The sequence below is a fragment of the Polypterus senegalus genome, chromosome 11 (assembly GCF_016835505.1).
Source record: "Polypterus senegalus isolate Bchr_013 chromosome 11, ASM1683550v1, whole genome shotgun sequence".
NCBI lineage: Eukaryota > Metazoa > Chordata > Cladistia > Polypteriformes > Polypteridae > Polypterus > Polypterus senegalus.
The window spans coordinates 52,425,156-52,437,171 of NC_053164.1; the positions used below are offsets into that span (position 1 = coordinate 52,425,156).

The 12,016-nt window shown below is 43.1% G+C and overlaps 1 protein-coding gene across 2 annotated transcripts in view; it reads left to right on the forward strand.

Annotated features, from left to right (window-relative positions):
* The first annotated feature begins 3,546 nt into the window (after positions 1–3,546).
* The window catches only part of LOC120538971 (NF-kappa-B inhibitor alpha-like), a 54,547-nt gene continuing 46,077 nt past the window's right edge, over positions 3,547–12,016 (forward strand). For both annotated transcript variants that reach the window (XM_039768625.1, XM_039768626.1), the window contains exon 1: positions 3,547–4,367. In XM_039768625.1, coding sequence (XP_039624559.1) covers positions 4,090–4,367 — 278 coding nt within the window. In that variant the 5' untranslated portion in view covers positions 3,547–4,089. The remainder of the gene's footprint in view (positions 4,368–12,016) is intronic.

The window sequence follows — 12,016 nt, forward strand, 5'->3', positions numbered from 1 at the left end:
TGAACTGCTGGAGTTTACAGACTGCGATGAGGTGCCATAACAACGGGAGGTGGATCAGCTAGCTAGCCAGATGGTGCACCCCTCAACAAACTTGAAACACTGAAAACAGGAGAAATGATTGTGGGTCTTAGGAGACACTCCCCACCTCCTACACCCCAGTTATAAATAATGTCACTCTCATCATTTACATTTCTTGATACAACTATCACACACACTCTCTGAGCTGGGATGAAAACATAACTGCTCTTAGCGAAAAAGCTCAGCAGCAGATGTTGTTTGTCCATCAACTTAAAAAGTTTAACTTGTCTCAGTCAGCGCTGGTAGTTTTATCAAGTTGGCATTGGAAGCATCCTCGCTCTCTCCAGAACAGTCTATCATGGCAATGCATCTTCTCACTCAAAACACAAACTGCAGCATCAGCATTCGGACAGCCGCAAAGACTGTAGGCCTGAAACTTGACTTCATTAAAGTCCTGTACACATCATGGGTCAGGAAATGTGTCAGAAATGTAATCAAAGACTACACTCACCCGGGCATTCATCTCTTTCAGTTATTGCCATTGAGGAAACATTAACGGTCACTAAAGGCAAGAACTGCTAGACATATAAACAGTTTATTTTTCCTACGGTAGTCACTCTGGTTAATCATCTCGGACTTTTTCTGATTTCTAAACTCCTCCATCGAGGCTAAATCATGTTTATTTTGTGTTCATTTTGCAAGGATGTACATGGTATATTACTGTGCAGGAGTGCAATTCTACTTTACTGTAATGTTTTATATATGCGTGTTTTGAGCAATATACCTGTCATGTCTGGTGTAATGTTGTGATGGTGTCATATATTGTATATTATGTTGCTTAATTGTGTTTACAGTACATGGAGAAATTCCTAGCTACTATATGGCCTCAAGTTAACTTCCTGTAAAAATGAACTGAGCAGCCAACACAACTGATGGCCCAGGAAATGAATCTTAGACAAAAAAAAAAAAACATAGCGAGGGTGAACAACAAAAAGAAAAAAAAACAAGAGATCTGCCGTAAGAACAGAAACACTAAAGCTATGCTCAAGGTCAAGAAAGGAATTGCAAATCTACAAAAGCCATTAATCACAACACAATCACGGAGGAAAGTATTTGTTGGAACAGCAAAGCACATGCAGCTTTCAAAGAGCTGCACTGGTAACTCAGCTTGACCGTTCCTAATCAAGTCCCTAACAAAAGCAACTGATGTCGTGGTCATGAGATCTCAAAATGTTGGCGAACACGAAACAAACATCACAAAAATGTGCACACAACATACAGAATTAGTAATACCAGAAGTGTCTGTGAACTATCCATCTGTCCATCTTCTAAACACACTTTATCCTGAGCAAGGCTGTAGGGAGGCTGGAGCCTATCCCAGCATGCATAGGGTGCAAGGCAGGAACAATCCACGGACTGGGCACCAGTCTGTCTCAGGATGAACACATGGACACTCACTAAGGGACGATTAACTGCCAGTCCACCTAAACTGAATATCTTTGGAGAGGGTGAGAACAGGGGGAGAACATGCAGGTGCCATTCAGGGAAGATAGAAACTTGAACCCCAGCCTCCTTACTGTGAGGCAGCTGAGCTACCACTGCACTACTGTGCTTCCCATCTGTGAACTAAAAACCTTTCATAAATGACGAAAAGGTATATACTTTATCACACAAAAATGTAGAAATGTCAATGCCGTTACAACAAACTCTGCGAAGGAAGACTATGGAGTTTGGAGGCAGCAGCACTAACCACTCTACTGCCACAACTTCTATTAAGCAGAACCCAGAGCACGAAGTGGGCCAGTACACACCAGTATGGAGTACTGCCCATCTCAGTTTTTACTAGTTGTGTACCAGCAGTGTTTTGGAGTGTACTGGTTTGTATCACACATATCCTAACACCCATTCCTCCCTCACCCTTAGAATAAACGTTAGTGCATCATGGTGCTTGAAACTCCAAAATGGAGTTTCAAATCCATCGTCCCCACTCGCTCATTGATGGAATATTAATGGAGCATGGCACTAGAAGATCCTGTTCCCCACTCTTCAGTCATAAAAACACAGCGTACTGCCAGTTATGTACAGTATATGCATTTCAGGCAATGGCAGAACCTACTTCACTTTTCATGCTTTGTGTCTTCTATTTTTCCCCATCATTTCATCTGAGTTTGTGCCTAGAGTGAGTGTGCTTTGGCTTGCAGGAAGGTGGCCATGTTTGATTCTTTTGGCATCAGTGCTGATCATGCCTGATGCACCTTCTACATTTGTGTGCACTGTACAGTATTTGCCTGACCTTGGATCTGGATTTTTTATTCCATACCTTGCCTCATTCTTCCCAGTGTTAAGCCTTGACTGGATATTCAGCTCCATCTTTGACAGCCATTGATGCCACTCTCAGACCGCTCAGACTGCTGCTGTCTATTGACTTTTCTCCATCTGCTTTTGTACAGTAAATCCAGACTGGAAATGTTGAGGCCTTCAAATCACTCACAGACACAATCCATTGTTCTACAGCTTTTGTTATCCTGTTGGTTTTGATGCCTGTCTAGATTCATCCATCCATTATCCAACCCGTTATATCCTAACTACAGGGTCACGGGGGTCTACTGGAGCCAATCCCAGCCAACACAGGGTGCAAGGCAGGAAACAAACCCCGGGCAGGGCGCCAGCACACCGCAGGCCTGTCTAGATGCAGATCTGAAATGGCAACAATCACAGATATAAATGCCTAATCCAACTCAACCTGAGGCCTCCATTATCCGTTACATCTAACAAGCCAAGTGCCTCCTGTAGGCTGTGCACCATCTTTAATTATACCACTACATAACAAATTAGATTAACTGGTGACTCCAAATTGGCCCATTGTGCTGCATGTGAGTGTGGCTGCGCGCAAGTGGGCAATGTGATAAATTGGCATCCTGTTCTGTTTTCTGCTTTGCACCCACTTCTACCATCCACACAAGTAAGTTCAACTTTTTCCTTTGCAGGAATCTTGAACAGCTAGTCTGTATTAGACAGGATAACAGGATCCATTCTAACATGCACGCCAAATTAACTCATGCCATCCAGATTCTGAGTTCTTAATGAACATAACATGCACATGTCTGTGATGTGCAAGAAACTGTACAACGCCCACACACTTAACGACGTGAAGGTGCAGACTCCCCACAGAGAGTGACCCAATTCACGCACCTCTGCAGCACCACCACTCTGTTTCCTGTTCTAAGAAAGCAAAAATCATCCCATTAATTATTTGCTTTCACATTGGCCCAAGGTTACAAAGCGGCCCAGATATGTGGATCGAATGGACAAACCGTACAGTGCAACACTTTATTCCTGTCTGCTTAAACTGGCCCTCGTCTAGGTCCCATGTCGAGACACAATCTGCTGACATATTTGTGTATTTCCTATAAGGGGGGCATGTGACCGTCCATGCCCTTATCTGCGCCTTATAAAGAAATAAAAACGTCGAATGGAAAAACTGACTGAATACAAAAGCAGCAGCCTCTGCATTTTGAAACTCAACTCTGACAGTGCGATTACTTCCCGCACCTCACGTTTTCTGCACCCGTCAGATTCTCAGTTCACAGCGCAGATTCGATGTTGAGGAGAGGCGGACTTTCCCAAGTGTTGTAACCGACCTTTCCTCCTCCTTTTCAGTCGATCTCTACGATCGGACCTTTTGGAAGCTGCTGCTTTAACACGTGCGCCGGGGAGGAGATTCGTCAGTTGGGAGAGTGCGGCGTTATGGGGCGCTAGAACAGGTTCTGCCAGCTGACTCTCCAGATCCTGAGCAACAAACTCGCTGTCAGGGCTGTAAGGCAGGCGCCATCGTCGTGCGCTTCGGTGCCCGTGCGGGGTATTTCCCCATTCTACGAAGGAACTTCCAGCTTGTGGCTGGCCGCCTGGCAAGCATGACTAAGGCGCCTCACTTGTACCTCTCGCATCAGCCCATTGCAAGAATCGCAGCAGCGACGGGGAGCTGCTTTCAGTTCGCCTCTCTCTTCAGACCGCTTTTCTAAGCTTGCTAATGACGGATTGTCTAATCTATATGCCCTGGTTCTTTCCAGCATGGAATTAACTGATGATATGATACCCATCGATTCAGACTGTTTCACTTTAGAACAAAGCTATCCGGAGAAGCGTAACGAAGCAACAGACATGAAGAAAACGCTGCCCCTGGAGTGCTCACAGGAGGCGGACGACTTGTGCGACTCCGGCTTCTTGGAGAACTTCAACTCCGGCTGCTCGCTGCATGACCGACGGAACCAGGATGGACAAGAAGGGGACATGGACATAGCGGAGACGCGTGCTAGCCTGTGGAGATTTTTGTCAGAAGATCAAGACACGTACGTTATGTAGCAGGGGTCGTGGGAACTCTTGAACGTTACAGAACTGCTTTTATTTCACCGTGAATTTACACCTGTGTGCAGTTTAGATGTACGCTCAGTTTAGGGAAAGCGGTCAGGTGAAGTGTTTCGATAAGTATGGGCTCATTTTCAGTTACTTGGAACATACTCTTCCTCTTTTTAGTTTTCATTTTATGACAGTGGTTCTGGTTACTTCATTTAACAGGTTGGATTGCTGGAATACACGTTAAGAGTGTTGTTATTATTAGGACTTGTTCATTTTGTTAGGGAGTAATGGAAGAACAGGGGGGTATGGGGGCACAGTGCTTAGTGCTGCTACCTCATAGCTCAGGACACTGTTGTGATGGCTTACCTTGATTTGCATGTTCTCCCATTGTGGGTGTTATAGTCATAGTTTCTTTGCATGTTTCAAAGTTGTTGGGTGTTTTGGTTAATTAGTGACTCCACATTGGTGTGAACGCAGCAGTAGTTGTAGTAGTAGTAGTATCACGTGTACAAAGTGCCATGAAAATCTTACTTGCATGTCTGGCCAGGACACAATGGTTCATAAAATGAATAGAGTTTATTATAAGGTCATTCATTACTCATGTGCTAACACGATGCCACTTTCTGGTGCCATGATTAGTAAATATAACATCCATATCTGCCCCGGTTTCCTCCCACAGTCCAAAGACATGCAGGTTAGGTGTATTGATGATTCTAAATTGTCCCTAGTGTTTGTTTGGTGTTTGTGTGTGTGCCCTGCGGTGGGCTGGCACCTTGCCCGGAGTTTGTTTCCTGCCTTGTGCCCTGTGTTGGCTGGGATTCTCTCCGACAGACCCCAGTGACCCTGTGGTTAGGATGTGGTGGGTTGGATAATGGATGGATGGACATCCATACCTTGAAATGCCTGTCTTCTTAACCTTGAGATTCTCAGAATGCAGAATTAATATGGGAATTCGAGAGCTCCTGAGACTGTTATCTGCTTATAGGTAACTGGAGGGAAAGTGGTTATGGTGGTTTCCATTACAGTTTCACAGCTCCAGACTGGGACTTTATTCTTAGGCATGCCCCTGTTTGTGTGGCGTTTACACATTTTCCCAGTGTACGTGTGGGGTTTCCCAGTGTGCTTCTTCTATCATTCCACATATCAAAGATAAGCAGGTTACATTTACTGGTATCTGTATATTGTAAATGTGCCCAGTATGTGGCAATGTGCAGTTGTGTGTGAGTGGACCCCTGTGATGGATTGGTGTTACAGCCAGGCACAGTTAGGCAGGAGGTTTTTTAAAGCATTTATAGGCAATACCAGTAACGGCGTACTGCACAATAATGTGCAGTGAATCCACTTGACGTGAGCATTCCTAGTTTTCAGACTCTTTCTCTGTCTCTGTTTAGCATTCGTTTGCTCAGAGGTTGATGCGCTTGCTGCTTCCTTAGCAACTCTTCTTTTCTCCACCCTAGTGGCCCGCTGCTTCTCTTCTTTTGTCATCTTTTCACGTTAAAACTGATTAAGTCAGTTTTTGTCTTGCAATTACTTAGTATGTTTTTCTTCATTTTTCACTTAAGTAGGCACTGAAGTCTTCAATTTGCCTGAAGAATGATTTAAGATATGAAGAGGTAGTGGCAGTGATGGCGAAGGTGGTAGGGATGAGAACGGCGCCTGTACGCTTGTGCCAAATGGCCACACTGCTGGCCGCTGCCGAGAGTTGATTCTATAATACAATAAAAATAAAAAGTGTAATAAAATTCATCACCCCAAAAGCGGACATTAGAGGTCACGTAGTACATGTGTACCAAATTTCAGGTCAGTAGTTTAAACGGTTTACAAGATACCTCCGTCCATCCATTATCCAACCCGCTGAATCTGAACACAGGGTCACGGGGGTCTGCTGGAGCCAATCCCAGCCAACACATGGCACAAGGCAGGAACCAATCCTGGGCAGGGTGCCAACCCACACACAAACACACCAAGGCCAATTTAGAATCGCCAATCCACCTAACCTGCATGTCTTTGGACTGTGGGAGGAAACCCACACAGACACGGGGAGAACATGCAAACTCCATGCAGGGAGGACCCAGGAAGCGAACCCAGGTCTCTTAACTGCGAGGCAGCAGCGCTACCACTGCGCCACCCCTTTACAAGATACATCCATCCATCCATCCATTTTCTAACCCGCTGAATCCGAATACAGGGTCACGGGGGTCTGCTGGAGCCAATCCAGCCAACACAGGGCACAAGGCAGGAACCAATCCTGGGCAGGGTGCCAACCCACCGCAGGACACACACAAACACAGCAAGCACACACCAAGCACACGCTAGGGCCAATGTAGAATCGCCAATCCACCTAACCTGCATGTCTTTGGATTGTGGGAGGAAACCGGAGCGCCCGGAGGAAACCCACGCAGACACGGGGAGAACATGCAAACTCCACGCAGGGAGGACCTGGGAAGCGAACCCAGGTCCCCTAACTGCGAGGCAGCAGCGCTACCATTGCGCCACCGTGCCGCCCATTTACAAGATACAGGCGATATAAAATACTGGACAGACAAATGGACAGCCATGGTAGCGTATTAAATAAGAAGATAACATACGTATCATCTGTGTATAGTAACTAGAAATATCATTTGTCAGATCCTTGTAACCCCTTAACTGTCCAAGTTGGCCGGGAGTTCTTGTCTCTGCCCATTGATCAATCAAACTGTCTGGCATGTTTGTTCATTTTTAGATCACGTGTGTAGTGTTCTGGGTGAAGGAGAGCCAGCGCTTCAGGATAATTCTTGAGTCTCTTTTATGAAATCACAAGGTGCTTCAGTAAAGACGGCTGGGATATTGAGATGTTTTGTCTTTGGATAGCCAAGCAGAGGATGCTATTCGGCCATGCGTATTGAGAGCTATATTAGGCCTATTAATGTCATAAGGATTTCTATTGATCAATGGGAGAAAAGATCTGAGTTATGATAACATAATGGAAATAACAAAAAAAAAAAATATTTGAAGCAGTAATGGATTGCAGTATATGGGAAACAGGAGATGACTCAACATAAAGCACAAGGAAAACTGCAGTAGAAAGAAGCAATGTTTCCTTACTGATCTGCACAGATTTTGTGTAGTCAGTAGGATCTGACTGTGAACGGGTGAGAGAAGGTGATAGGATGGCAACTCTGCCCGACTGTGGTATAATGCAAAGGAGAAAAGTCTAAGTGGGATCTCCAGGCTGTAGTAAGTTAAGAACATTAAAGTTAAGGACATTAAAGTACACTACGGGCCCATGCCTCCTGATACTGTCACTGAGGTGGATATCAAGGAGATTGTATGACAGTATTCAACATAATATGAGATGATTTTAGTGTGGATTCATTACGAGTGATCTGGAATTAAGGCTGAATCCTGAGATTTATGTTTGCGTCAGGGTATTACATTAAACCAGGGGTCTCCAACCAAGTTTTCATTCTAACTCTTTTTTTAGCCTCTTTTAGGGTTAATTATTTTTTTTCTATTTTGTACTGGGGCTGAATATTTTTCCAAAAAAACAGTGGTTTCAGACAAACATCAATATAAAATACTCATTTATGAAAAAATTCACTTTTAAAATTTCGCTTTATGTTCCATGAGCCCCTACAGTATGTAAATCTACATACTTATTACACACCTGTTTGTCTCATCACTCATAAGATGAAAGGAACTTTCTGGAAGAAAACAGCTTGAAATAGTCGTGTGGCTGGTAATCCATGGTGCCCACTAGCACACTGTGTCGTTTGATGAAATCCAGTTGTCAGCTTGCCTCCTACAGATCAATGTCTGTGTAGTCCTCCCAGGGTGAACGGTGCCGTAGGCGTGTCAGCTGCACAATCAGCAGATGCAGGTCCCTGTCTTTCATTTTCGATCGCCAGAACACTTGCATCAAAATCGGAGTTCAATAAGTCAGAGTCCAATTCAGCAATAATGTGTAAAAAATAAATGAATAAAATATACGCACAGAGTATTTTGTTTTGTGCATTTGCTTCGCTCTCTCGCCCGATGTTGATGCCATTCTAGATGTTGTTTACTCTTACGCATACTCAGGGATTCAATGTAATGTTGACAAATCTTAATGGCCCTCCTAGCAAATCGGGTCTACCTATAGAGTAACGGTGAGTTTTATTGACATTTACAGCTTTTTTTTTCACCCTCTGTCCCTGAATGTCGACATCCATCCTCAACCCTTTGTGTCGACAAAAGTCGACAACCACCCTTAAAGCGAACATTGGAACACTCTAGATGAGAACAGGCCATTCAGCCCAACAAAGCTCGCCAGTCCTATCCACTTATTTCTTCCAAAAAAACATCAAGTCGAGTTTTGAAAGTCCCTAACGTCTTACTGTCTACCACACTACTTGGTAGCTTATTCCAAGTGTCTATCGTTCTTTGTGTAAAGAAAAACATCCTAACCAACCAGTTAGTGACCTAGTGACCAGTTTTTGGTGCTAATGAACTCTTTCCCTTTATTTTAATTGACTTTTTTTGAGACTCTGACTGCTGAATTGATTCATTTTTCCTTAAACGGCACCTAAACATAAATTTGATGTGAAGTGAGCCAACAGATGACCAACTAAGTTGGGGCCTCAAACTCCAACCTTCATTCAGTTTCTTAACTTGAACCGAATTCTCTTTGCTAATTAAACCCGTGATTTAATTCTATGGTACTCGTTCTGCCATGTCAGATATTTCCAAAACTGTTGATTTTCTTTTTTAAGAGCGCTGTCAAAATGTTTTGTGGACCTGAGCAGATCAACGTTATTGAGGCCTTCACCTTTCTTTGTTTTCAGTTATCGTGTGATGGACGCAGGTTGTTGTTTATGTGTTGGGTCATTTTGTGTCTCAATATTGTCAGTCAGTTGGTCATTATCCAACCTGCTATACCCTAATACAGGGTCATGGGAGTCTGCTGGAGCCAATCCCAGCCAGCACAGGACGCAAGGCAGGAACAAACCCCAGGCAGGGCACCAGTTCACCGCAGAAACGGTAAATTTGCAGAGGAGATGGTTTCGAACTCTCGACCTCTGGATTATAAGTCAGCAGTTCAACCCACTGCACCACAGAAGCTGTGTCTTCATATTGTTTGGTTTGCTAATTAAATAAAAAAATAATTAAGGGTCCTGAGTCTTAAGTTATGCATCAATTAAAACTAAGGCAAAGAGTTAATTAGTAGCAAAATCTGGTCACTAATTAAGAAAAGGGTTAGAGTGAAAACCTGCAGCCACAGTAACTCCTCAGGACTGGAGTTGGAGACCCCTGCATTAGACCCTTGTATGTCTGACTTGGGCAATTTTATCATGTAGGGTCCTTGGGAATGATCTTGTCACATTGTGGCTTCTTATTTTTAGTTATTTTACCATTTTTGTAGGTGATATCAAAGTCATTGCCGTTTTGTGATGTTGGTCACAATGATGCTATGTTTTAGTAGGCATGTGGGACACTCATAGCATGTAACATCATGGCTGCCATCTTATTTGAGGTCATTTTGTTTGTTTATGGGTGTCTACGCTTTATTGAAAATAATGGAAATTCTTAGTAAAAGAAATTCAGTTTTTGAATGATTCAACTCAACTGCTTGTAATGCTTCCTGAGAAGATATAAGTTCATAAAATACATTAATAATAACTTGGATATATACTATTTTTGTGGGATGAAAATGTCTGCAGTCTTGTTACTTTACATAGACCTGACATTATCTTAAATGCTTATTAAGCCTAAACATTTTCTCCAGGTTTACAACCAAGGATTGAAATAAGCACTGAAGGTCCTTGCTCATTATCTGCTCTCTTGAAATAAACATTTATTTACAGTAGCTGCTTACGTATTGGTTTCTTGATGGCATGATGACCCAGTGGTTGCTGCGTTCCTATGTTGGTATGTTCTTTTTCTTCTGTGGATGCTCAACTTTACTTTCCACAACTAGATGAAGTGACGACTGAGTTTGTGAGTGTGTCCGTCAGTATTCCTTGTGATGGACTGTCGCCCTGTCTAGGCTAATTTCTGCCTTGCACTGAATGGTGCCAAGGTGTCAAGGCCCATGGCACTGAATTAAGATTAAGTAGATTTGATAATGGATGGATGGATAGGCGCCTTTTTGATGGTGTGGTAACTCATCCCTGCTGCAAAGACCTAGATTTGGATCCCAGCCTGGTCATTGCCTATATAGTGCTTGCATATTCTCCCTGTGTCCATGTTGATTTTCTTAAACTATTCTGGTTTTCTCCCAAATCTCCAGCAAGTGCAAGTTAAGCGAATTGCTGCCCTCCATTAAACTAAGCAAGATTAGAAAATGGATGGAAGGGCCTTCTGAAGCAGAGCTGAAAAGATGAAGGTGACAATTCCTTAAAGTTAAGTGAGATTGAAAACTGTACTTGCAGTAAGTGCAATAAAGTGTGTTCATTTTCAAATCTGATCATCGTGCAAAGTGTTATATACCGTAAACTTAGATTAGCTTGAAGAATTGTGTGCGGGCCTTGGTTTGTTGTTTTAGCTGATATTTTGTTTTAATTTCTTTTAGTCCACCTTATAACTCACATACACATAGTGTTCATCTGGCCGATGAGTTGATTCTTTTATTTGTGATGCTCTTGTTTCTTAAACAGGACTGGCCACACTTCCCTTTCAGTGTTTAAAGGTGAGTTTGCTTTACTGTAAAGTGTGGCCGCTTTCAGTTTCACTTTTCAGACAGTGTAACAGCCTGGCAACAGTCTGTTGTCTCTGATTTCAGTGGCAGCCAGCTTGTGTTTATCACGCTACCTGAGGAGGCATGGACGGCGGGTGATGAGTCATTTGGTGGGGGAAGGGAAGAGGAAGTCAGATTTTTTTTTTTTGTTCTTTTTTGGAATCAGGTGACAGATATTTTCAGAATGGTTACATTCCTGCTCTTACATTGGGGCTTCCCTATTAATGCTGATAATGGATATTCTTGTGCTGTTCGTCATTCGCTACCCAGACTGTCCATTTCATGTGACCTTGATGATGCATTTTGTTCTGTCCTTCTGATGTATTTTACATCTCCTGTGTGAACTGAATCTGCCACAACGTGCATTTCATCATACTGAAAAGTACCATTCACAAGTTAAATGGACGGAGGTTAATCTTTAGCCGAGATCCGGCTTATATAAATGCAGCTGACCCTTATCAGTGGGAGGCTTGCTGGCTCCGGTACGCTGGATACTTTGTGTTTTTATTTTTCCCTTGGCTATGTATGCAAATCACTGCTATAAAAACAGTAAAGAGAAAATAGATTTTGGTCCACTCTCCATGGCTACCACGTTAATGCTATAGTCACTTTTGCTTCCCACAAGATATATTTCTGATATTCTTTAATTGCAGTTTAATAAAGCACTACCACATCTCATTAAAGATGCTAAGCTCGATCCTTCCCCTACCTGATTCACTACTGGAAGTGGATTTAGAAGTGAAGTCAGGAAGAGTTGTGGGAATCTGGAACAAAGACATGCAAGTAAAGCAGATCCATGTCAACCTGTAAAAAGTATCTGGATGAGACACTGAGACAGCTTAGCTATTAGCTAAACAAATGAGCCTGAAGGACTGATTGGTCTCCTCTCATTTGTCAGATTCCCTGTGTTTCAATCGAATTCAGGTTTGGTACTCAAAACTTATTCCG